This window comes from Phragmites australis, chromosome 7, assembly GCF_958298935.1.
Source record: "Phragmites australis chromosome 7, lpPhrAust1.1, whole genome shotgun sequence".
Lineage (NCBI taxonomy): Eukaryota > Viridiplantae > Streptophyta > Magnoliopsida > Poales > Poaceae > Phragmites > Phragmites australis.
In genome coordinates, this window is record NC_084927.1 from 38,021,528 (window position 1) to 38,048,161 (window position 26,634).

Below are 26,634 nucleotides of genomic sequence, written 5' to 3' on the forward strand. Positions count from 1 at the left end.
CACCCAACCATTATTCCCCGTCAAGAAATTAATTGCCTGGGTTAAAAGAGCTGCAATTTAAAAATGTAGCAGTGGAAGAGGAAAAAATCCTACCATACAAAAATGGCATGCTAACTTGCTCAAGTTGATAACAGCTGTTGCATGAATTATTTTGCTACCTTTCTATACGCAACTAGATTTGACGATTAATTATTTTCTGTGCGGTCTGGCATCAGGAGATCCTGTTTTGGGTCTAAAAAAAGATTACGTTTTATGTAATTAGCTTAAATTGCTAGTGCTCCATCAACTGTTTCGCTCTCGTCATCAGAGGTGAAAGACTTTGATTTAGACATCGGCATGACTCTTGAAAATCCATACCCTAGAGAACTTCCCGACGTAGCACATAACTGTAAAGAAAAAAATGTCACCAGATTGTCAAAGGAGCTTTATGATATCAGTTGCATGAACCTGAAAGATGACACTATCACACACCTCTGTGAGCTCTGACAGATGACGATTCCTGAATTCATTGATGGTTTCCTGAATCTCTGACATCGGGAGTTTTGCCTGAAACACATGAAGAATGAAGCTTATGCATTAAAGTCCATACAACATGAATGAAAACAATGGTTGATAATCATATAAGAGCTTACTTGTGCAAGTACAGCAGCAGCCAATTGAAGACTTGGTTCCAAGGTCTCAGGGACAACCTTTAGAATTGTTCAAATATAGTTTCATCAGGAAATATGATAAATGTCACCACAGGTGAAATAAAGTATCTGATAAGCAAAACTATCATTTGTGCATAACGGTGACAGGTTTTGTCCCATGAAAGGATAGTATATATTTATGAAGCACAAGCAGTTTTGAAAATGAGCACATACCAAGTTTTCAAGTTCAATATTTAATCTATCAGTGACCATAGGACTACAACCTGATGACCCACACGAATATGTATACATCAGTAATCGTACAACGTACTAACAGGATTCGACAACACTTATTTAACTATACTTGCTGCAAATCGATTCACATGGCAAGTTACTAGCTTGCAATTTGTTCTGATGAAATAATGAAGCTATGGCAATTTGTAACATCTACTTACCGCTGTTGCACCTGCTTTCTCCAAATTAACACCATGATCAACATCATGTGCTCGAACAAATGTTTTCACATTTGGGAAATATTTATTTAATGCCCAGACAGCTCTGTAATTTGCACCAGGAGTATCTAAAGTAATGGCAGCAGCGCAAGCTCTCTCAGCTCCAACTTTGTGCAGTACCTGGCAAAATTCAACTTAGAACAGTAGCAAGATATATGATGGTAAAATATAACAGAACTCTTCCTACCTCTCGGCTTCCAGCATCCCCAAAATATACTGGAAGGTCAAGTGCACGCCCAACTGCAACCCGGTCACTGAAAAAACATCCATGAATCAGAAAACTGAAATGATGGATGACTTGACCACTAAGGTTAATAAATTGAATGGGCACCATATGATAGACCAAGGTACACGGAAAAGGACAGACAAATAAGGGAAGTTATTCTCGACATGTAACCACCAGGTTGCTTGTGTTGCCAGCATTTTCTTGGGTTCCTGAGATATTTCGCCTGATTTTTTTTATTTAGTTTGCTGATGATATGACTTCGTTGATTGGATCGGTAGGGACAAATGGCAGAGCGGACTTGCCCTCTCAAGGAGGCTCTGAGCAGCGAAATAAGTGGACTCTAAACTTATTTCATCGATTGCCAATACTGAACATCCCAAACTCTTAAATAGAGCTGGCGCCTAACAAATCACCAAACAGCCCTATCTCCAATTATACCAACTAGCAGTCTTATCTCCACTAATGAATCTAACCAATCTAGCTAAGCTAACAAACTCTATCTCTAACTGAACCTCTATCCTTCTGCCGAAGATACTCCTCCATAACACTGCATCCCCCTGACTTGCAGCTCATCCCAGCTCGTCCTCGAGCTGCTAGTAGTGACCATGGCTAAAGACCGTGTTGGCTCCGAATGGACGCGAGGCTGGTAAGCAAGCATTGGAGTGTCATGGCCAAGATGATGGTGGTCTTGGCTGCAATTGTCATCAGGAGATTGACGAACCATAAAAGGCATGCTGTCGGGCGGCGGCGAGGCGAACACCAAAGTCGTCCCGACAAACGTGCACGGGACCTTGGCGGCGAGCTTATTGGCCTAGCTTGAGCATGCATCATCACAGCCGCCTCAACCATAACTATAGCATTGTCCAGACGCTGGGCAACTTGGTCTGCACAACTACCGATGTTGATGCCGGGGGGGGGGGGGGGGGGACCTCCGAGCTATCGATGTGGATGTCGGCGCCAAAGTATAGAAGCACAACCTGATTGTCGATGATGGATGGAATCTCCCGATGGTTGACGCGAATGCTAATATCTATGTGCAAGAGCTGGATTTGGTGCTCCTCCTTGTCTTGGACTTCAGCCGTCTCCACCTTACTGCCCACGCCTTTGTTGTTGGCCATAGATACCTCTGCAACGGTAGACAGCCGCAACACCACAGCAGCCTTCGGCGGTGATGCCGTAGAACCTCTGGCGTCGCCCGTGCTATAGTTGCTGGGCTCGGGCGCAAGCTGCTTGCTCAACAACTGGTTGATAACCACGTTGAGGGAGAAAACTATGTTTGAAGGTGAGTGATGACACTGCTGTTGCAATCGACGACGAGCAAGATCAGATCGAGAATGGATGCGAGGTCGTCCATGGTCATAGGATCACCCACGACTGATGCTGTCGTACGGGCATGATGGGGCGGTTCCGAGTAGCGCGCGGCACAGGTGTGCACGTAGGGGATGCCTGGGCGCACGCATATAGCCGAGCGTGGCGAGAAGCTAGGGCGACCCAGCCCAGGAAGGAGGCCTGCAGACCGGCGCAGGAAGACGACCGACGCGGGCGAGTACCAACGGAGCTCGGGAGGGCGACGCGTCTCGGGAGGCGACGACTCTACGGAAAGGCGGCCCAACCCGGGAGAATTGCAACCCGATCATTGAAAAAGCATCCATGAAGGGTCAGGGTGGGCGGCACCGGGAAGCTAGGCGGCAGTGCGGCGCAGGGGCAGACGGTGTCAGGCAGGGCAGGCGGCACCAAGAGGCTAGCCGACAGCTGGATCCCCGCCCAGCGCAGGTTGGGGGCGACCGAGCGTCCAACGACACAGGAGCACGGAGGCTGTTAACGTTCGTGCTGGAGGCGGATCCAAGCAAGGGCGACGGGGGAAGCCGGCTCCACAACAACAGACGGCGCATTGATTTGTATGGCTGGCGGATGGCATTGTGCTAGCAGGTAGCGAAAGTTGGGATGCGTGTGGAAGACAGCAACCAGCGGAATGAAAGGCAACGCAGGAGCGATAGGTCTCTAATACCAAAGATGATATGATTTAGTTGATTGGATCGGTAGGGATAAATGGCAGAGCGTACTCGCCCTCTCAAGGAGGCTCTGAGCAGCGAATTACGTGGACTCCTAAATACTGAACATCCCAAACTCTTAAATAGAGCTGGCACCTAACAAATCACCTAACAGCCCTATCTCCAATTAAACCAACAAGCAATCTTATCTCCACTAATGAATCTAACCAATCTAACTAAGCTAACAAATTCTATCTCTAACTGAACCTCTATCCTTCTGCCGAAGCTACTCCTCCATAACAGCTGATTTACTACAATCCATCAGTAGCCCCACGTTAATTGCCTACAACATGATCTCAAACATTAATACATAGTAGAGTTGAACTCTTGACTAAGTAACCTACAAACTTAAAAATCTACAAAGATTCGCACAGTCATACTAGTTCAAGGTTCAACATACATTCAGTAGTGATGCTAAGGTTCCGAATCAGTATTCTCTCACAGTTCCATGAAAATTCAGATTATTGCAAGATGCACCATACCTTCTGACATCAAGCGCAACAAATGGAATTAATCGCTCCGACAGGAGTTGGGCAATGATCTAGTATAAGAAAAGGATGATTTATTAGAATCCATCCAGCATAAAAGAAACAGTATCACGTGAGGATTGCAAGACAACCTGCCCAACACGTCCAAAGCCTAAAATAATAATATGGTCTTGCAAGTCATCTGTCTACAGACACAGAGCAAAACAGAAAATACAGCAATGTTAGATGAAAATTGACATGTTACAGGATATTATAAAGCCGCCACAGTTCTAATTGCAAACTTCGGAGATTATAGTAGCAATAATCAACAATATCCCACATGTATTTTTCACTACCTTGGTTAGTACCTCGTATACTATGGCTACTAGTAGCCACTAGCTAGTACTAAGAGTTCTAAATACTGAGATATACGACAATCCTGACCTGATTGGTTTTTAGACTATTTTTTCTCTGTTGTCTCTTCGGCTGTGTCCGGGGTAGGTATGCATATGCTTCAGCCAGAGTTATGACTATCAATGGTTCAGTTTAACATTGTTTTTGCTTCTATATTCTATATGTAATATCCACATTGCTGGGCGGATCGTGGCTGCTAAACTGAAGCAGAATACTCCACCCACTGTGACTAATCAATTACCCTAACTAGCGGGTGCGAAGAAGGTAAAGTCACCTAGTTTAAAGTTTTAACTGGTCTAGAATTAGTTTTTAAACTTCTTACAGGATAATGGCACCATCCTGCAGCGAAGACACTTAATCACTGCAGCCATAGTAACTGATAAACTACTAGCAAAATAAAATGCAAACAAATTCTTCTGTAAACTGAATACTTCAATTATTGATCAGCATTAATGGCAATAATTTTAGGACTGGGCATAAAAAATGACTATGGTCTGGAGTATTGAAACAGACAAAAAATATAGTAAACAAGGCTGATGTTTAGTCGTTTGATTTGTTAATTGTTAGGGCTGCTTTATTACATAAATACCAAATCAAATTTTTTTTCTAGCTTCATCTCACACAGGGAATGCACTTGGGTACACAATAGGTATTCAAATTTCAACACGGATGTTTATACTACATCTATTTTCGTTTACTTGTCACCAGTTTTTACTGTAGCAATTTTGACCTTACGTTTTCCCCTACGAAAAATTTACGAATACTGAAAAGTATATGATACTAATATAGTACATTTCACGACGAATCTAATGATACGAAAGTTTTAGGTATTTATAAACTTTTCGTAGAAAAAAACGTAAGGTCAAAACTACTACAGTAAAAAAGTTGGTGACAAGTAAACAAAAACGAAGGTAGTAATAAATTAGACTGGGAAAGAGTTCGGCAGACTGACTGTTTTTTGCATGTGGCCAAAAATTACAGAAAATGTGATCAAAACTGATAACAGCAAACTCAGATCTATCCGTTAGCCCAAAGGGCAAATATACAACAGTGTATGTGTGTATACATATGCAAAGAAACTCCTGTACAAGGGAGAAAATACAAGCATGTACATATATATCTAACAAAAGCAAGAAATGAGTGTTGACTTATAACAGTAGAAATAAATACCTCACTTTCCGCTGGCAATAAACTCCTCACATCATGCTGCTCAAATTTTGATGCCAGAAACTGGCCTCCAGCAGCCAACCATGGCGTCATAGCCATTGAAATGCCGACAACTAAAAATAGCAATGATGATAATTGAGGGGACAAAAGACCCTGCAAAATAATGTCCATTAGTTTCCAAGTGCTATAAAACATCCCTGCATGCCACAACAATCATGAGTCGTGACTTGCAGCAACTATAGATGTACCTATGATCAACTATGGTGTACAGAGAAGTCAACCTAGACACCTATGAGATAGAGAGAGAACCATTGGAAAGACACGAAATAACAGGTCCGTTCATAGAAATGACGTTTACAAAACCTGGTTGACAGCTTCTCCAAAGGCAACAAAAGCAAACTCCCCGCCAGGTGCAAGCATTAGGCCAACCCGAACAGCAGCTATGGTAGAAACCCCAAAAAGCCTACCAACAAATGTAACCAATAATGTCTTTCCAATGATCAAGAGACCTAGTATCACAGAGATTGCTGGGAAGTTTGACAGAAGCAACTTCGGGTCAATAGACATTCCAACCTGGAGAAGCCAACCTCAGTGTAAGCATTAAGCAAGGAATTCTCATCAATCTAAAGAAACTGATAAGGAGGCCTTGATGTTGGAAGTGATATGGCACTGATTAATAGCATATGTGCGATTCTACACAACATATGATCATATAAATGAAAAAAATGCATTTATTTGACAAGTTGCTCAAAGAAGATACTGAATGATACTTTCTGTGGGCAACATATTGACATAATACAAATTGCATGAAGTACTTGGCTAGACTGTGATGTAGAATGCTATACTGATAACATTTACTTACAGATAGAACAAAATGACCGTTCACATGATTAATTCTATTAGAAAAATAGTTGTGATCCGAGAAGGTCATGAAAATGGCAATATCTGCATTAAAAAATGGCAAAATATGCACTGAGAATTGAATATTAAGTCAAACAGTTAAATTTTACACAATTTCGAATGAAGTGAATAAGGGTGTCATGTGATTCCCATGAATAAATTGATGCAACCATGACTGATGAACTAACAAGCCAGTGCGCACTTAATTTGATGTCTGCAAAGTTGCATTCTATATTTCCACCACTGGATGATGGAATGAGGTTAGGAACACTTGCAACAGAACATTAGCAGTATATCAACGTTAAAGAAAATAATATTTGATGTGATTATATTCATGGACTTACAGTCATAAAGAAAAGTCCTAACAGAAGCCCACGGTAGGGAGCTATGTCCGACTCGACCTGCAAGGAGAACTCCGTTTCTGCTAATAACAGACCAGCCAAAAAAGCTCCCAGTGCCATCGATAGCCCAGCCTGTGAAGGAAAAGTACAATAATATGTGAAGTAGTTTTGAGAAATGCAGAGGTTAGAATATGAACAGATAAATACATACCCGGGCTGTAAGAAGACTTGTCCCAAAAATAACAAGGAGAGTATTTGCCGAAAATATCTCAGCATTCCGATTCTCAGCAATTTGTTTGTAGATCGGCCGAAGCAACTGTTCAACACAAAATGGAAGTTGCAGTGTTTCACGTCAAATAGGTGCAAATAAACTCAGAGTAATGCAGCTGCAAGGAGAAAGGACTAAAACATGTATGCAAGCAAGTGAACATGCGCATATTCAGTTGAGCCCAGAGTCTACACTCGACATGCACCACATGCAAAGTCCCTGAAAGGGTAAGCAAGCAAAAGAATATAAATAAACAGTCAACTCACCAGACGACCTCCAGCAATTATGGCAGTTATAGCAGCTACTGCCTTCACCGCAGCCAATCCCATGGCTTCCGCTATTGCTTGGAAACCAACCTATAAAAAAAAAGAAATTGAACCAAGGCCTCAAGGGTCAAACAGTTCAAAAAGAGATGTGTAAATTGGAAAATGACATCCAATGTGTCACCGACATGAGGCCCCACATCATCCTCAAGTTGGATATTGTAATTTACACATGTCTCCAGTGCTACAGAGCACATTCTCTTACAACAATGAAGCATGCAAAGCTGATCTTGCAGAATAGTTACTCATGCAATACATTTGTATTTAACATATGCCATCAGAAATATAGAAATGTCTATTACTGCAACGGAAGTATAACAAGCTCAAACAGCTATGTGAATTTAATAGAACCCTTGATTGAGCATGAGTTTTGGAGTGCTTCACAGAAGTAAAGATCATACTCTCATAGGAAGAAACTTCACAATTTTGGCTGACCTTATCATCAGACAAACCCTAATCTTGTAAAATAGTTACTCGCTGCAAATTTTGAGTTATGTACAATACTTGACTGAGATGATTGCATTAGCCTATTGAGAACATTAACTATTTGCCACAATAAGCAAAAGGTCCTGGCACAAACAAGGAAAAGAGCATGAGATAAAATGATTACCCCTCCTTTTGAAGAATTAGGTGATATAAGAGGTATTAATATCAACAGGACCACCACAGCCAAATCCTGGGGACAACACAAGAAACATCTATTAAAAGGCAGGCCTAGATTAATAATACTAAAAGGTCAAAGGCTGTCTGTGCTTCAGAATGAGTATGTCATGCAAGTCCATACTTGCACACATACATGACAGATGAAAACAACATAAGATGCATAAAGATAAGCAGCCATGAGGTGTGACCTGATTGCTGTGAACAAAGGCGATGTACGAGAGTACATTAACAAGAAAATGAAGAAAGCTGAAACATAAGGTGCGCTATTCATAAAAATAAGGTGCATATCCATGCACGGTGAGGTTATACCTGGAACAGTAACACAGAAAATGTAGCACGTCCATGACGTGACGTGCTCTCACCGCGCTCTTGCAGAACCTAGAAAAGCAAAACACTATATGTTTAACAGCCAAGCAACCAATGAGTGTCACAAAACTTGAAAATATAAAATAAACATATCAAAGTTAGTATTTTACATTACTCAGGCTTTACTTGCCTGAATGAAACCAAGTTTAAGCCAGAATATGAATTTTGAAACGTGGCAAGAATTTCTTTTCCCTAGCTTACTAAATAATAATGGCAACACATACTAGCTGAGTATTTTAAACTGGGGTATAATTTTCTGCCCATGTATGTGAACAATGATTTCGACGATCAACTTCATTTCAGTTTATGACGCAATTATGATGAATGAAGAGAAGGTTGCTAATAAAACGACTTCTGAGAAGTAACAAAGTAGCAAATTTTGATAAACAAGACGAGTGCTATTTCTAAGGTTGTACTTGCAAGACGACAGCTGTGGATGACAGAGCCAAACCACTCCCAATAACGATTGCTGCTGGTCCTGGTAGTGCGGCAAAACGGTGAGCCATCATACCAACAGCTGCAGTAGTAGCCAGCACCTGTTAATCACTTCAATTTGTAAGGGGGTGATTGAGAAATAATCACTGTTTGATGGTTGTGTAGCACAAATAGAACCTGAGCAGAGCCCAAGCCGAAGACATACTTCTTCATCGAGCTTAGCCTTTCCACAGAAAGCTGCAGATACAGGATATTAAGCCAGTATATGCTGAAAGAAGAAACAATATTCAAAGGCACTTAGATGCGTACCTCAAGTCCAATGTTAAATAGCAAGAACACAACTCCGAATTCAGCAATTGCCTTTGTCCCATGGACATGACGGATGATAGAGAGCCCATAGGGACCAATGAGAACACCAGCAGCAAGATATCCAAGAACAGGACTGCCTAATATATCAAGGTAACAATAATTTCAGGATAAGGTAACCAAACTTTCAAGAAAACTGAGGATTTTAATCAGAGGTTTTCTCGTGCACACAAAAGTTCAAGCATTTTGACACTGAAGTTCAGGCATTTCAGTGAGAAATCACAGTGAAACGCTACAGTGCACAGTTGGGACTAAAACAGTAAAAGTTGACAATGCCAGAAACATAACTCAATTAATATATGATTTAATTGCGATCAAAAGATTGAAGTTACAGATTTTATTGAACCGTGCTAGGTACAAACAGTAATAGCATATGTATCTCACCTCCAGGTATTTTCTGAAATAATGGTACAAAAACAACACTAGCCAGAAGCAAATACAGTATGTCAAAAAGTGAAGCTTCTTCCTCATTTACCTGAATAGGAAAAAAGAGCATAAGGAATTTACATGCAAGCTAACCCTCATTGTAGCTTTTAAATAACATAAACAGATAAAAAAATCAGCACATGTGCAGGTTCAGATGAAAAAGGGAAATCATACCTCTTGATGAGGTAAGAGCTCTATTAGCTTCTTTACTCTTTTAGGGATTTGCCGTATCTCATGAACTATGGGCTTTGCTGTGGAGGCAACTTCTCCAATACTTGTGGTAATGCCTTGCTGCTGAACTAGTTGACTCTTCTCAGCTCTATTTAAGACAAATGCCCTACAGGACACATAAAACAAAAGCCCTTTAAGAAAGGTGTTGGCTAATTGATATACATGAAAATGATGCCTCAAATTATAACAAGAAGCAGTTTCAGTTATGCTTTTCTGAATTTCGGTGGAAAAAAAGAGGTGGTTATACAGTTAATAAATATGCTAAGTTATAACAGTATACATATAAGGTAAATGGGTGGAGTTATGTGAATCCTTATTGAAAAATACAAAACCAAGAAAAAACACCAGTTGTCACGTGACTCACCCTGCACCAAGAAGCAATATCCCGAGAACAAATTTCGGTGCCTGCTTTCGCATTGATGTCATTAACCCCTGGAAGACAGGTGTAAATTCTCCGTCCACTTTGGAGGAGAAGAAAGAAGCCGAAAAGAACCGGGATGATCTCTTCAGTAATGCTTTGGGAGCACTCAATGGTCCCTTGGGGAACTCCTTCCGTTCTATTTCCTGCTTCTTCCCTTGCTTTGACTTATCTATATCAGGCTCAGCTTCTTTCTGAGGCTCAGCAAGCAGCTTATCACCACTTACTTCATCAGATGTTTCATAGGACGATTCAAGCAGCTCAATGCCCTCAGCAGCCAAGTCACCAATCATTAGACGCTCAATATTTGACACCTCATCACTTACAGAAATATCATCTGTACCATCATTGGTATTCTCATACACTTCAGAATCACGTTCTTCTTCACCGCTTTTTTGCTCCTCAGCAGCTGGTGGTAGCTCCACCATGGTATCAACTGAGGAGATGGCCTTCTCTGCTTTCTGCAACGCCAGTTCTGCATCATTCGCACGCTGCGCGGCCTCCATCTCAAGAGCCACTGCCTGTTCGGCCAACACCATTATATTGGCAACATCTTCCTCGGCCTTTGAAGCGTCCAAAAGTGCCTTCTCGGCGAGCTCTGTCAATCTATCAACTTCCTTCTGTAACTCCATTTTCTTCTCCTGGATACATCTCAGGTCCTCCTCACATTTTGACAAGACTGCCCGACAATCCTTAATTTCTTCCTGAGCTGACGCAAGAGCTTCCTCCTCCACACCTTCAAAATTAACTTCCATTGGCCCGACGGACCCCCTCTTTGCCTCCAGCGCTTCTGCTGCCAGCTGCAACCGTGCCTCAGCCATAGACAGCGCCATCGTAGCCTTCTGGACTGCCTCCTTTGCATCGACCTCCTTGCTGATGATCTCCTGCACCGTCGCCACGGCCATAGACACATCCCTCTGAGCACCGTCGGCCCGGTCCTTGAGTGCAATCGCTGACTCTGATATCCGCTGCGCCTTCTCCTCAAACATGGTGCTGTTCAGCCTGGCCACCTCCAGCTCCTTCTTCGACTTGTGCAACATCTCCCTCAGATCATCCACATCGACTTCCCTGCTGCTGCCCTGGTCATCGTCAGATCCCGAGCTGGTCGCCTCGTCATCGTTACCCTCGCTCGAGGCCTTGGTGCCTTCTAGAGGGCCATCCACATAGGCCAATGAGTCGTTGCCTTGGCACCGCATCGGCGGCCTGCCTCTGATGCGGAGATTGAGAGGGGCCCCGTGCTTCGGAGCCAAGTAAAAGAGCCCGGCGCCACTGGAACCGCAGCTTCGGAGGGCGGAGGCGACCATGAGGTTCCCCCCGCCGCCGCCGCGATGCCGGGCTCGCCGCAGTGAGCAGGTCCGGAAGCCATTCCCAGCGGTGCCGATCTGTAGGGCCGCCCGCGGAGCCGCGCGGCTTGGCACGACGCCGGAAGCGAACCTAGACAAATCCATCCCCCTATCGGAACACGGAGACCATAGGATACGCGAATCAATCCCCAGAAATGGTAGGCAAAAAACCAAAAACAGAGAGTGAGAGAGAGAGAGAGAGAGAGAGAGAGAGAGAGAGAAGTGCTCACGGATTGGACGCGGGAGGGGGGAGACGGAGGAACGGAGGGAGGTGTGTCACGGAAGAAGCGAGGAGGATGTCATTTCGTTTCTGCTGCGGCGGCTTGGGAGCTCAGTCCTTGCTTTGCTTGCCCTTGGGAGTGCTTAGGGCCAAGGGCCGGTTTTGTTTTGTTTTGTTTTGCCTTGCCTTGTTTCAAGCAGCGGAGGAGACGAGCCAATCCCCAAATAAAAATGAGGCTGAGTGCGTCTCTAATAATCTCTGTCAACTAGTTATAATTGTGTTCCTATCAGATTCTTGTCTATTACAAGAACAGAATAAATGAAGATAGAAACTGCTAGCTACTAGTTAATAGATAATTTACTTATTCAATTTACATATCACATCAATATAGCCAGTGCTATAATTATACTAATTAGGAGATTATATCTATATTATCATCTATCGGTGACATATACAGTTCTTGGAGGCGCCAGGAATTTCTGCTCGTCGGATAACGGTATATTCCTCTCCTCACGAGTGGTACTACTGCTTCGGCAACCGGACCGGACACCCAAGTCAAAGTGGATTCGATGCCCTCCTGCCCTGGGCTTGTTGGAGCACCTACAGCCCACCACCGCTAAAACCAATGCCCCGCTTCATTTTCTGCAGCTGTGCAATTTGCAATTCCCAACATGCTAGCTCAAAACAGATAGGAAAACCGGACGATCTTTCCATGTGGGTAATAGCCAGTTTATCAGGAAAACGTATAGAAAAAGACCCACACAGATAATGAAATGCATCTCTTTTCTGCATTCACACCATCAAAAGTATCCAAACCATATGATTACAAGTGAGCCTACATGAGTTATTCAGGATACAGGAACCGAATACTGATTTACAAATACATTGTACCAACTTACTACGTCTCAAAGGTTAATCTTATGGCTAGTTTAAGTTCGACGTTCATTCCTTCGTTCAATATCTATCCCCTAAGCTGCAAGCAAGGGTCAGGACCCAGAACTACGTGACTGCTGCCATTAACATGTGATCAAAACGGTCAACACAATAACCTAGGAAGAGCAGCGGCTCCAAAAACGGCTACAACAAAAAATGCTTTCCCGGCAATACGGATCCTGTGTAGGGTAGGTACACGCCACCTGCACCCTCAGAATGTTAGCTCTAGAGAAAATATTGTGCGAAATGTACATGAAGTGATGTATAGTTACAAACTTAATAGTGTTTTCCTCAAAAGAAGTGTAAATTGCAATTACGTTGCACAGTTGTACGATGCATCACCTAGCTCTCTACGCCAGCTTTTTACCTTTTCAACGCCCTAAACTTGCAGCAGTTTGCACGATTGCTCTTTTTCCCTGTAAAATACCGGATGTGCTGGGCCGACAATGACATGTTGTCCAGTCAAACCATGGTGGCAATACATGACCTGACATGATGTGGCATCAAAAAAGTCTCACGTGCCAACAAGTAAGTGGATATGGAAAGAAGAGAGACGGAGATAAGGGAGCGAACCCTAACTTGTCACGACGTGGCATACCAATTGGTGCTACCTAGTTCATTGTATGCCATATAGGCAAGTTCAGTTAACAGCAAAAGGTAGAAGGCTGCAAGTTTTTAGGGAGACAAGAAAGTAAAAGAAATAATACAAATTACTTCTCTGAACTATTTTAAGTGTCCGGATAACCTCCAAACTTTAAAATCATTTATTTAACTCCTCAAACTTTAAATACCAGATCGCATAACTCCCTAAAGTGGTTTGCAACAGCGGTTTTAATGACGTGGTGGTCACGTCACCTTTCTTGACATATGGCTACCACGTCATCTCTCTTGTGTGCGTTTTGGAATCGAATTAGCTTGGGCACTGACGGAGCTCATCACATATGGCCTGAGTCGTCCGGCCTGAGAGAGAGGACGATAGGAGGGAGAGAAAGTCCAGCGGGAGGGAGAGAAAGGCACAGAGAGAGGCTGACCAAAGGGAGGAGAGGCAAACAGGAGGGAGAGAGGCCGGCAAGAAAGGTGAGCGAGAAAAATATGACATATTGGTCTGCTTACCATGTGTGCACTGCCATGTTAGCAAAAATGACATCGTTGATTGTCACGTCAGTGAAACCGCCGCCACATCAACAGAACCACTTAGAAAAAACACTCTACGGGGTTATGTGATTCGGTATTTGAAGTTCAGGAGGTTAAATAAATGCTTTTAAAGTTCAGGGATTATCCAGATACTAGTAATAGTTCAGAGGAGTAATTTAGACTTTTTTCAAAGTAAAATGTAGGTTCAAGGAGCTAAGTATCACAAGTGTGCAAGTTTAGGGATCTATATTGGAAACAAGATAGATGCAAACCAAGTGAACGGAACAGGAGACCCAATTACCTGATAAGTTCACTTTATATACAGGAGGAAGTAAATGTCAGACGAGCCAATGCTTCATGTGAGAAAGCCATCTATTATCTTCAGAGCAATCTCCCGTGCATTCTTCAAAGAAGATAGTATGTTCGTTACATCATCATTGCTTTGAGCCAATGTCACGTTCAACAGTATCCTGTGACATGCTTCTGCCAACCCTTGGTAAGGCTGTGCACAAAGCAAAGGAACTTTTGGAGCTCTTTCCAATGGCCCATCCGCGTTCGGTGCATCTATTGTCCTCCAAAGTCTGTTTTCCTCACGCGCAATTAACTCTTGCAGCTTGGCTGCCATGACCAATGCCCGCTCAATACATCTAGATGGAAGCTGCAAGCAGGATCAACCTCAGTAAATCACTAACCAAGAGATTAAGAGTTAGGGGATCATGTCTAAAATAGTAACCTAAATTATATATGTACTATTGCAGAAATCAGAGGGTTCATCCCTGCTACTAGAACAATGAAGAGTTGGACACAACTGGCATGTGGACAAATTCACTATAATGTAACAACAATTTAATCATATCTATAATATTCCACAGGCAACCGAGATTATTAAAAAAAGTGGGTTAGCACTTGCAAGGGTGATAATCACAACGCGTGCATGCAAAAACTTACTGAAGAGAACAAAACAAAGTATTAATAATCTGGAATCAATGAAAGCAACTGGATACAGACGGTCCCAAAGAGAAACACCACCAGTGTTTAAAGAACCCATAACGCCATGATGGTGAAAGTTTGGGCCAAACCTAGAAGAACAGAACACAAAACCTTTAATGTAAGCGTAACTAACCTGTGCAAGCATAGCAACATTAAGACCAAAGCTTTTATCTGAAGCTCCAGAAACAAGTTTGTACAAGAAAGTAATTTCTCCAAGATCCTTTGTCTCTGGGCTAGTCTCCACCCCTTTATCCGTAACTTCCAACAGCTTCCTTGTTGCTAGATACGAAACATGATATGCACCAACAGAGCCTTCAAATTCTCTCCGAATATCAAGAATCTTTGGATAATGAGTGACAAAAATGACAATGCATTTCTTCTCTTTGAGAAGATGGTGTAAAGTAGCATAAGCTATAGCAACACCATCATGTGTGCTTGTGCCACGTCCAAGCTCATCAATGATAACTAGGGATCGAGATGAGCAGTTATGCAATATGTTGGAAGCTTCGTTCATCTCTTCATGGAAGGTACTTGTTCCTTGTTGAATACTGTCAGATGCACCCATTCGGATATAAATTCCGTCAACGACATGCAATCTTGCTGATGAAGCTGGTACGAAGGAACCAACCTACAGAAACCAGAGCAATGAGTTTCAGGAATCATCTCAGAATCAATATAAAATTTGACATAAGCAAGCAATATAATGCGTTAACTTTTGGCTGCTCCTAAAAGAAAAGAATTCTTCATCAATGTGTTTTGAACCTCAGTCCTATGAGTCTATGACAAGGTCAAAGCCTATACTAATCATGTTAGTATAAATCCACAATGTGCTCCATGTGTGAACTAGAAGGATGTGGAAAAGATTATACCTGGGCCATCATGGTAATTAGTGCAACTTGGCGAATATAGCAACTCTTTCCTCCCATGTTTGGTCCTGTAACAATCTGGCAGTACTCAACATCTGCATGAAGCTCTGTATCATTTGGAACAAAATTGTCTCCAAGCAGAGATTCCAGAACCTAAAGCCCAACAGCATAATATTACCATCATCAACAGTATAGTGTATACCTAAAATAATGTAGTGCACAGAACTGGGGGGAAAACTATGAGATCATGTTCCACCAAGAATGCCACAGAAAAAGTTAGAAGCTTGCTATTACCAGAAACCTGCTGGATTTCAAGATCTGGAAGCAGGGTTCTAAAAAGCGGTTGTTCATGCATGTCACGGTGATATATGGCATAACCAAGTAACCAGTCAGACTATGCGGTGACAGGTAGGGGGGATCCCTAGTATACATCCTAGTGTACGACCTGGCAGACCGATTTTTAGAACAATGTCTGGGAGCATGACCCTAACTAGGTAATTATATCATCATAGCAAGGCACATTGTCGCTGAGATGGAAATAGTAAATCCAGGTGGGGACCCCCCCCCCCCCACCACCACCACCACAACGCAAATTAAAAAAAGGGGAAATAGTGGCAAGGGTTATTTTACCTTCCCAACTTATTTTGTGTGGGGTGGGGTGGCAACAAAATATAAATTGGTCTGCCAACAGAACTGAGACACCCACAACTTTTGTATGATCTCAAATTTCCAGGTTATTCTGTTTGATTTTTTTGTTAACTTGGAGGTGCGACCAAAAATACTTGACAATGCAATACTACACTGCTAAAAATAAAAGGAATATACTTCAAAAGTTATGAAAGTTTACATGTTAAATAGATTATACTGTTTCTGCTTTGCTGATCAAATTTCAAATTCTTGTTACTGATATTTATTAATGGCATGGAAAGTAACTAAAACTAACCGGATGGCGCCCATCTTTGATGTGAATCTGACTTGGTTCACTCTCATGGACAAAGATAGGTCGTACATAATTCTGCCATATTGAACAAGGTTGGTAAACAGTTTCATATAAGAACGAGTTAGACGTAGGGAGAGAGGAAGTATATTACATTCTGCTTTGCAAGAGTAGCGAGAGAGTATAAGCAGTCGAGAGTTGCAAGAGATTCAACAGTTCCTTGAAACTGGGCATAGTAATTTCCAAAATCCATCAGGAATTTATGCCACGCCGTCCTGCAGATAACTGCTAGTTCTTCCTTAGCCAGCAACAAACTGTCCAAGTTTTTCAAGACTTCAGGAGTGTGGTATCTGATGGTCTTTTTTGTGCTATTTACTTTCATCCAATTTGAAGGTGCCCTTCTATCTATTGGTAGCTGCAGGGACACAATAGATTGCATTAATAATCTAACAAAGGGTATGAAGAACCTTTTTTGCTATTTGAAAATCCAGTTAACAGTAACTGAACTCAAGCCGCCACTTAACTTCAATCAAATGGGTCGTTCCAGCTATGCTTTTAAACTCCAAGTTACGCATACCAAGCTGCTCCTGATACTCAACAATCAATAAATCAAGTTTCTGTTTGGCCATTTCTACAGCTACATGACCCTCCGCAACCTATGAAAATTTACGCAAGTATCAAGCATCAGAGCAGATACAAAATAACAGGCTCATTACATTAAGGGAAGGGTTTACCTCAGGGAAGTGATCGACAGATGCAATGAATAGGTTTAGCATATCCCCTTGATAAGCCGCATCTTTGTTAAGACAAGACAGAAGTTTCACAGCACTGTTAAGTACGGTGGATGATGAAGCTGTACTTATTAGCCTTCTCAGCAAAGAGGAGTGCACAGGTTTATGCTGGGAGGACACAATGTCAGTATCCTCGGGAACAAGCTTCTGCAGCTGCTTTCCAGCTGTCAAGATAGACTGGATAACACCAACAAACTACAATGCAAAACAATAGGCAATTAGGCATCAATAGGTGGGTACTCCAGCCAATTATTGGTATAAATACCATGTAGGCAGGGAGGATAGATAAACTTGTCTATTATATAACAAGTAACACAAATTTCATCAGATGTGTACAGGGGAGAAAGCACAAGCAGGTATGATGCGTTTTTTTTCTTTCCTGGAATGAATTATCATAATTGGCATGAAACGGTGAAAGATTCAGTTTGCAATCAACTAGAACAAAAAAAGAACAAATATTTCACCTCTTTAGATGTGGCTTTGCAATGAAAAACCCTTGTAATTCCTCTTTGAATATCAAGTGATCTTCCCAGCATGGTTAAAACGGATGAAAGGATAGTGCTCAAATCACTACGGGCCAAAGCTGTGCAGGACCCGTCCCTTCCATCCTGCAGATTGCTAACTGAGTTTTGTCTTGATCCCATCGATTCAGAAATCTCAGAGACCGCATCTTGACGAGCACATATTAGATTTCTATCGCATAAAGGGTGAGCCAACTGCAAGAACATCACATGATCAAAGAACTTTAAGTGTAAAGTTGAAAGAACAAAAAGTTTTTGGGGTTGCCACATTTCACATTTTGTAATATTCTGTAATTTATTTGGTTTGGGTGGTAAGATTCATTTCGTGGGTAGTCATATGCAATCTTACCCAGTTTCTAAACAATCTAGATCCAAAAGCTGTACATGTATTGTTCATAGTTTGGAACAGAGACCCTTCTATTGTACCATCTGAGTTGTTCTTCAACACCTGAAAGCAATTTAGGTGTTACTTCACGAATGGAACAGAAGAAAAACTCAAGGACATGACATGGTCACTAAACTAAAATATAAAGTGAATGAGCTCCAGATTTTGTGAAGCAACAGTTCACGAAAAAACCAACTATAGGTCTCCTCTTGACTGTATGTGAGAAAGCAGACCCTATCATCAATAAAAAATATCCACGAAGCTAGAGGACACGTGTTGACTTGAAAAACAAAAGGTCATAAATACCCAAACAGAAAATCTTGCTTCGAAGGTGTTACAAAAAGTACCTCAAGTTGTTGAAGAGCATTTGCTGATAGGGACATTTCAGTATCAGCAGAAACTGGCCGGAACGATGAACCAAAGCATATTATCCTTTCCATGCCGAAACCTTTGAGATAGCGAACAGACAGTGCCAATGCTAGAACAACTAACTCTGGCATAGCCATGATACCCTAGTTTGAACATATGGAATTTATTAGACACCATAAACTACATGATGGAGAGTTGGAGGCCAGGCACATAGTGGGATGACCGGATGACAATGAATACATCAAAACACCACTTAGAACACTTAAAAGGCTAACAGTACCTCAATCCCACGAAGATTATTGTCCTCATCATTTATTTTCATCAGATGTCTTTCATCTTCAACCCTTGAAGCATTGTCCACAGACTTCTCAAATAAAGATATCAGTTCAGCTAAAGCACCACCCTCGCCAAAACAAACACGTGATGTGTGCTCAACCCGCACATTAGAGGCAGGTCCCGCATATGCCATCATCATCTACACAACAAGTCGAGGCAGAGTATATCGATCAAGAAAAAACTGGAATGAACAGTGTTTACTCAATTGGCATGAACTTTAAAACGAAACAGACCAAAAAAAGGAAAAAAGATGCAAGGTAAATAGCATTTTTGAAAAATCCACCATCAGAAGAAGAATTTGCTAGAGCTTAATTTGGAATGACTAAACAAGCAGTGACCCTTCATGATGGAGATGGACATTAACTTGGCATGAATAAAAAAGGCAATGACTGTTAATGGAGGGAAAAGAAAAGCATGTTATGAATACTACCAAACTACACTGGCAGTGATGAATTGTTTGTGGTTCTTGCCATTTTGCAAGCAACCTTAGCATCAAACTGAACCCTGTGGTCTCTCTCAAGGACACGTGCAACATTCCTAAATTGAATGTGCATATAGCATGACGACACAACCATTCAGCTATCAATGAGATTAACAAATCGACAAAGCTTATAGCTAAAGATCTCACTGGTTGCCTAAACAGCTACAAGCTTCCATCAGCAAAACCACAGTAGCCATGAAAACAGACCAAGCACAAACTGGAAGGGCGGTCAATTATTTTTTTGAGGACTTTTACAGTACACCTAAATGAGTGCATACCGTCCATTTTCTTCATCCGGTGGCTTAGATTGGCCTAATGATACTCTATCGCCCATCAGTATCATGGGTATCATTAAAGAGTATCATGGGTATCATAAGGGTAGGATTGGAAAAAAAACTATGATAAACTTGTAAATTATATGTTTAATTAGGGAAGATCAAAATGTTAGTTTATTCTTCGGATAAGCTTTCACTTATTCTGTCCATTTCATTTATTAGGGTTTTCACCCTCTGTCGGTCGGTCGATGATGGGTGACGAAGGTCCGAAGTCCGATCAGTCAATGACGTAATTACCCCTAAGGGTATCAAGATAATTACAATAATACCTACTAAAATGGACGGTTGGATCACAACAATGATACTCTCCATCATCTAGTATCATGGTGTACTGTAAAGGTTCTCAATTTTTTTCGATGATTATGATCAATTAGTTAGTGTCTCATTAAACAGACAAAACATCAGCTCTCATGTGAAAAAATAAATGAACTTCTCAAAAACCTACAATTGAACATCAGCATACCGATTCAGAACAACAGTGTGAAAATTCTCGCCAGTTACCTTCTCCGTTGTGACCGAGAGTGGCGTCCCGAGGATGACCTCCACGGGCGCCAAGCCAAGCAGTACAGCTTCAAGCCCACTCCTGGAGGCGGTGTCCATGAATTCCCCGTGCACTACCTCACCGGTGGACACCTCGATCGCCACCACCCCAACCTTCACGTCGAACCCATCCCTCCCCGTCTCCTCCACCTCCTTGTCCACCACGCACACGAGGTACCTGCTCCCCTCCTCGGGCGCAGCACCACCTTCCAGCTCGCCGGCCGCGGCCTCGATCGTGGCGCGCGTGTACACCGCCGAGAGGCCGCGCGCGAATGGCGCGCCCCCACCTTTCTGCGCGGCCTTGATTGCGGCGGACTCGGTCTGGCGGACGACCCCAACCTTGTGTCCCGCGGCGACGAGGCGACGGACGTGGAAGCCGAGGCGGAAGGTGGGTACACTGGCGGTGAGGAAGCTGCGGTCAGGGTGCGCGACGATGCCGAGCACCGCGGCAGCGACGGCGGCGTCCTCGCCGAAGAAGCGGAAGCGGTAGCCGACCTCGACCATGAGGAGGACATCGGGGTGGCAGGCCTTGAGGTCGACCACCTGCTGCTCCAGCGGGGTGTAGCCCTTGCCGGCGGCGGCACTAGGGTTCGGGGCACGCGGCGCCAGGTGGAGCGGCTCGAGGAGCCTGCGTCGAACGGCATCGCGGGCGGGAGGGTAGGGGTTGGGCCTTTTGTTAGCGGGGGATTTGGGGGAGAGGGAGAGGGCGCGCGCGCGCTTGGTGGGGGAGAAGGAGACGACGGTGGAGACGGGCGGATTCGCGGCGGAGGGTTTGGGGTTGTGGGGAGGTGGCGGGTTGGGAGCGGGGGAGGGCGGGGGCTTGGGGGCGAAGAAGCGGGAGAGCACTTGTTGCTTCGGCTTGCCCATGGTGTGGCCGCGGTGGCGGTGGCGGTGGCCGCGGGAAATGAGGGGCGTGCGCGGCAGCGAAGGAGGAAAGGGTTTTTGAGGGGCTTTGCTTTTGCTCTGGGTTAGACTATGGCGCCGTGATGGCGGCGATTCGGCTTCGCAACTGGACCAAGTTCAGATTTCGATAAACCCTCTAGTGCGTGACCTACTGTAATTTAGAGCGCCTGACCATTCTAGATCGGAACCGGCTCCTCTAGCTTCAGATAAACAGTGATATAAACACTGTATCATGAGCATTGACATTGAAATATTATGCTAAATTTATTGTACACTAATGTGTAGAAACGTTATATTGCTAAAATTGGGTGGTTCCATTTCCGATCTACCAGTGGAAAGTGAGCAAAGTCACGGACACTGTTCACCCGTGACTTTTCTTCTCAAATCAGATGAGCCGATTCTGTTAGATCCTTGCTTTGTGGCCGCTTGATCTGATCTCAGTAGCGAGCATACTCAAGGTGCAAAAAAAGTGGAAATAAAGAGGACAATAGTTGCACCTTCTCCCCTTGCGGCTTGCTCCTTTTTTTTCTTGCACCAAGGTTTTCGTCATCGCCACCGCGGTCACGCACTGGCCTTGCGATCCTCATCTCCGTCCTCTCTTGCTTTATCCCCGTCTCCGCTTCAGGTAATCTCCGACCTCCCTTTATGCCTAACCCTCGCAATCTACTCACTACCCCTTCCTCGATCGTAAATACTAGGTTACAGCTCAGGATGTTTTTTAGATTGCACGTGACAAGTACCACAACAGAGTTCCTACAGACTGCTGCTTGGTCAAGATGTCATACTGCTTCAATACACTCATGATCATATCGTTTTTCAATCTTACGATATTAAGACAGTTGAGGATTTAAATGGGTGAAATCCTCTTAGATATGACGACTTCACCAAATGTATTAGGTCCTTCTACCATGACCCTCGTCATCCAAAATTTAAGTGCATGCATCTCTAAACACCATCTATTTGAGAACAGAAGGAGTATGCAGCAGAGGAAAAATGAAGGTTTTCTAAAATAGAAAGGAAGGAAACCATGAAATTAGACATCATGTTTAGATTGCTCCAAAATTCTTAGAATATTAAATAAATTGTTCGGTAGCATTGCTTTGATCCAAAAGGCCTTATAGGGGAAATTTTGTACAGGTAACAAATCCTCCAAATGTTTGCACTTTTCCTAGGTTCCAAAGCAGGTGTAGATGTGATCGGCTGGCAACATGCTCAAGGTTGGAGTCGTCTCTGCCGCGCATGCTCTTGCAAAATCACCTCTACTAGTATCTAGTGAAAAATATACTGTGGTTCGCAGTCGTCAGTAATAAAGAAATATATAAAATGTTTGCACGCGAAGAATTTCCTTTGAGCACGTTCTACAAGAATACTATTGTGACACCGACACGTACGGGTACATAGGGCAAACGAGGCTTGACTGACTAATCACATGAAGGTGGCTTCGCAGTATACGATCAAACAACTATATTTCAAAACGGTCAATCATGTGTACATTTCATCTCTAAGATTTGACAAAGCATGTTTACAGTTTACAGGGGGCGTCCCCAGCAAAAAAAAAAAGAAAAAGAAAAAAAAAAGGTTCTTGGACATTAAAAAAGAAAAAGAAACATAGCAGCCAGAGAAGAACTGGAGAGGTACAACATGACCCGAAGCGGGAAAGCATACAAGCATGCATGTACACAAACAACTAGGGCGGCAAAGCAACAAACGATCATCTAAAATATACCATGCACCAGCTTGTGCTGCAATAACAGAATAATCCGACAAAAATACAGTCCAAATGCATGTCTAGATTGTAGTCAAATATGCATAATTGATAAAATCCGGTATGATGAATAAAATCAGTCACGCTAGGTTGATCAGCTGGTTCAGCACGTCAAAAGGTCCATCTGAACATAAATCGACAAAGGAAGTCTCCCGCACACTAATCTTCCAGACTCGTCACCTTCAAGACTCAAGAGCTAACCATGTTGAACTGGAACCTTGATAGCTGCTGTGGGATGGTGGAGATGACAGGCCCGTATCGCTGCATCCACACACAGAAAAGAAGTTTCAGAAACAAATTTATAACAACTTGAAAGCACAAAGTAATAAAAAAAAATATTACCCTGCTGATCATAAGGCCTTACAAAAGAAGGGAGACCGTGTAGCAAAGTGATGATAGAAGAGGCTCATTAGAAAGGGTTTGGTATGAATAGCTAAAGATTGCAAGTTTCAACTATTATCCTATCCATACTGCCTGCATGCTTGAAGATAAATGGTTATGTAGCAAGTAAAACTCGGTTGCTGGCACCAAAGCACGATGTAGATTAAAGTTCTCTAGAGGATAGAGAGTGAAGAGATACAAAAAGGAAGAAGATTAAGCAAAACAAAATAGGTACTATGAAAATACCTCCTGTGTAATCACTATTTAAAAACTATAGTCACTGGCCTTTTTAGAACACATACACATTACAATTGATGGGTGAGTAGAATGTTCCCAAACGTTAACCATGGGGCTATCGATGCTACTTTACCTGAACATTGTCGTAGAGTTCAAACAGTGGAACAGCAAGCAGCTTCAAATTCCTTGGAACAGCGAAATACTCTCTTTCAGATAGGTGAACAATGAAAAGCTTCTTGCACTCCTGTTCATCAAATTGGTCATTTGCATTATCTGATCCCAACAATAGAAGGTAAAAAAAATGCTCCCAAAGCAAGAATGTACCTTGGGCTTGGTGATATGTGGAGGGCAGTAAGGATACATCACAGTCTCAAAGTTCGGCCTCCACCACACAGCAACACACTCTCCAACCTGGAAATTACAAGTAAGCATGTTATACCTTTTATAACAATGGGAAGAGATTTATGATAGACTATCTGCCTATTCAAGGCATCCTATAATATTATTAACCGCATGCTGAAAAAGAAACAACACCCAAAATTTTACTGTGGGCAAATACTAGATATTAGAGCATATATGCTGTGAAGTAGATGCTTATTCCTTGATTTTCATCTTTTGATGAAAGTTCAGTGTCAACCAAAGCATATCTACCTACATACATCTACATGAAAACATATATGTGAAGAAGTAGACACAGTAAAAGATAGCAGCACACTAATCAGGAGGGTATGCCAGTTCGTGTGTCACATCTTGAAGCTTGTGATAATGTGTAAATAATCACCCATGCCACTGTTTCAATTTACGTATACTGCAATATAGACCACATTAAGCTATAGATAGATTATTCTATGCCTTATACAAGAAAATGGTAACAACAAGCATGACAAATAGTGAGTCTTAAGCAGAAAGCCTGAAACTGCAGTTCATTTATCTCTTTCTCTAGATTGACATTAAAACACCCTAATACCCAATACAAATCCAAGATGGCTGGATGCAAAGGTTCAAGAGCATACAAGGCTACCATGCAGATAATTATTATTCAGCGTGATAGAAACAAGAGTCTAGAAAGCCATCAGATATAACTAAATTCCAACAGAGTGGAATATTGCATGACTATTGACTAACAGCCAATAATCTCTCTTCAACTCATTACCTGCCAGTTAGGTGGAAAGGAAGGCGAGTTCACTGCAAGTTTGCTGCACAACTTTCTTTTCAGACCTTCAATTTCTGCAGATTCCAGTCGCAAGAGTCAGTAGCTAAATAAATAACTACATATGATTATCATTATAATGGATCCAACAGAAGTTGGGCAACAAATCCTCACCATTTTCTCCAGGCTTCAACCGTCCACCAGGAAGTTTGCAAAATGTATTTCCAATTTGCAGGAGCAGTATGTGGGGGTGGTTGTGCTCTTGCACCTGTATAGGATAGTGTCAAGTGAAGATTTTAGTTTGTTTTTCAAGTTGAAGTTTACCAACAGTTTGATATTCCAAAAACAAAAGGAAGTGTACATGGAAATATTTGTGGGATGAAAAGAGAAACATACCAGTAGGATTGCTTCAACGCTTGTGCGCATTCCTTCCTTCATGTAGCTGTAATTCACAGAAAGGAATCAGTGATTAACTTACAGTGCATTGGATGGAACAACTTTACAAGAACATGACTAGAAAAGGAGACTAACTTTTTGGAAGATACTTAAAAGAACAAGTGGAATATAGAAAAAAATTAACCCCTTCTGTTAAGACACAAGAGCATGGAGGAAACCAAAATTTTCAATTCATTTCCTTTGTGGAATATTTTGTTTTGATGACATTCTGCACCACTGTCCCTACTAATACAATTTATATGGTAAACTATTTGTGGCGTGCTCCTGCAATAGAATTGTTTCCTCATGATGATAGAAAGAATCAAGCCAACACTAACACAAAAGCTTGAACTATTCACAAGGTTTTAGCAATTTCTGTCGTCATAGTCCCCCTGCTGCAGAATATAAAAATACCCATCCAGCGATGACCACTCAAATTTCATCAACAGCAAACAGAATTCGAAAAGCCATCTACACATAGTAACACAACCTAAAGCAGGAGGGGGAATGTCCTAACTTACAAACTAAAGCATTCTAACTTCTGGCTCTGTTGTCATTCAAACAGCAGTGCAACACCCTGCGACCCACCTCCCAACATATTCTCCGCTCGACAAAATACAAACTGAATACAAGGTTTTCATGAATAGTCACGAAAAACAAGATAAAACAATTACTCACATTAACACACAAGATAAAAAATCAACAAAATACAAACTGAATGCAAGGTTTCATTAGTAGTCATGAAGCAACTCGTACAGCACAAATGTACGTTAGGCTAGAAATCCCAGCTAATGTGATATGTCTTAGTGAAGTAATTTATAGAAATTGCCTGGGGCCGTGCATCAATGTCGCTGTGAACAGTAGACTCAACAACGGTGCCTAGTACTCCCCAATTCAATCAGATCCCTCCGCTAACTCAAAACTAAACCAAGGAGTATTGTGATCTGAGCACCAGGGTTTAGGGTTTCCAGCGGGAATGCGAAAACTAGGGTCTGGATCAGGGCGGCGGGGGAGGGGGCGGGAACCGAACACGGCCCGGGACACTTACTTGACCTTCATGCGGGCGAGGCGGTCGGCGACGGAGGTGTCCTTCTCCATCTTGGGCTCCTTGGTGCCGAACGTGTAGTTGGCGAGCGGGTACACGTTCACCACCGGCGACGAAGAGCTCACCATCTTCTCCTCCTACCACTCCTCAGCCTCAAGGTCCTCCCTCCTTCCTTCTCGGGTTCGGCGGTGGCCGGAGGCGGCGGGGTGGCGGCGGAGAAGAGGCTGCTGGACCTTTGGGTCGACCCGGGCTAGGGAGAGACTTGAGAAGGGTCACGATCACAACTGGACACGTGGAGCTGTGAAGGTATGTTTGTGCGGGGAAGTTTGTTTTG

At 42.8% G+C, this 26,634-nt stretch overlaps 3 protein-coding genes across 7 annotated transcripts; all 3 read right to left on the bottom strand.

The window, feature by feature from the left end:
- Positions 1–10: 10 nt before the first annotated feature.
- On the bottom strand, positions 11–11,960 carry LOC133925282 (K(+) efflux antiporter 2, chloroplastic). Its single transcript, XM_062371191.1, has 21 exons — positions 11,777–11,960; positions 10,150–11,655; positions 9,729–9,891; positions 9,513–9,603; positions 9,072–9,208; positions 8,940–8,999; positions 8,744–8,863; positions 8,271–8,339; positions 7,909–7,974; positions 7,242–7,331; positions 6,919–7,023; positions 6,711–6,839; positions 5,830–6,039; positions 5,470–5,619; positions 4,038–4,091; positions 3,901–3,959; positions 1,329–1,395; positions 1,085–1,261; positions 633–689; positions 472–546; positions 11–386 (listed from the first exon to the last, which is right to left on the bottom strand). The coding sequence occupies exons 2-21, from the start codon at positions 11,649–11,651 to the stop codon at positions 264–266; spliced, it is 3,504 nt and encodes a 1,167-aa protein (XP_062227175.1). The 5' UTR covers positions 11,652–11,655; positions 11,777–11,960; the 3' UTR covers positions 11–263.
- A 572-nt stretch (positions 11,961–12,532) lies between these two features.
- LOC133925284 (DNA mismatch repair protein MSH3) lies at positions 12,533–21,358 on the bottom strand. Of its 5 annotated transcripts, none has more exons than XR_009910927.1 (15): positions 20,346–21,358; positions 18,973–19,167; positions 18,671–18,835; positions 18,288–18,386; positions 17,882–18,133; positions 17,361–17,612; positions 17,151–17,282; positions 16,781–17,041; positions 16,633–16,704; positions 15,693–15,842; positions 14,957–15,451; positions 14,135–14,491; positions 13,279–13,310; positions 13,067–13,186; positions 12,533–12,902 (listed from the first exon to the last, which is right to left on the bottom strand). XR_009910927.1 is itself a non-coding variant. In XM_062371197.1 (12 exons), the coding sequence occupies exons 1-12, from the start codon at positions 21,249–21,251 to the stop codon at positions 14,189–14,191; spliced, it is 3,282 nt and encodes a 1,093-aa protein (XP_062227181.1). In that variant the 5' UTR covers positions 21,252–21,358; the 3' UTR covers positions 13,996–14,188. The 5 variants fall into 5 exon arrangements, 1 of the variants encoding a protein (XP_062227181.1); XR_009910928.1 differs by having other exon boundaries at positions 13,279–13,364; XR_009910926.1 differs by lacking the exon at positions 13,279–13,310.
- Positions 21,359–22,975: 1,617 nt separating this feature from the next.
- Positions 22,976–26,606, bottom strand: LOC133925286 (pre-mRNA cleavage factor Im 25 kDa subunit 2). Its single transcript, XM_062371198.1, has 7 exons — positions 26,304–26,606; positions 25,217–25,262; positions 24,995–25,088; positions 24,824–24,897; positions 23,995–24,081; positions 23,804–23,914; positions 22,976–23,313 (listed from the first exon to the last, which is right to left on the bottom strand). Exons 1-7 carry the CDS (start codon positions 26,426–26,428, stop codon positions 23,242–23,244), a joined length of 609 nt encoding a protein of 202 aa, XP_062227182.1. The 5' UTR covers positions 26,429–26,606; the 3' UTR covers positions 22,976–23,241.
- Between the last annotated feature and the right edge of the window lie 28 nt (positions 26,607–26,634).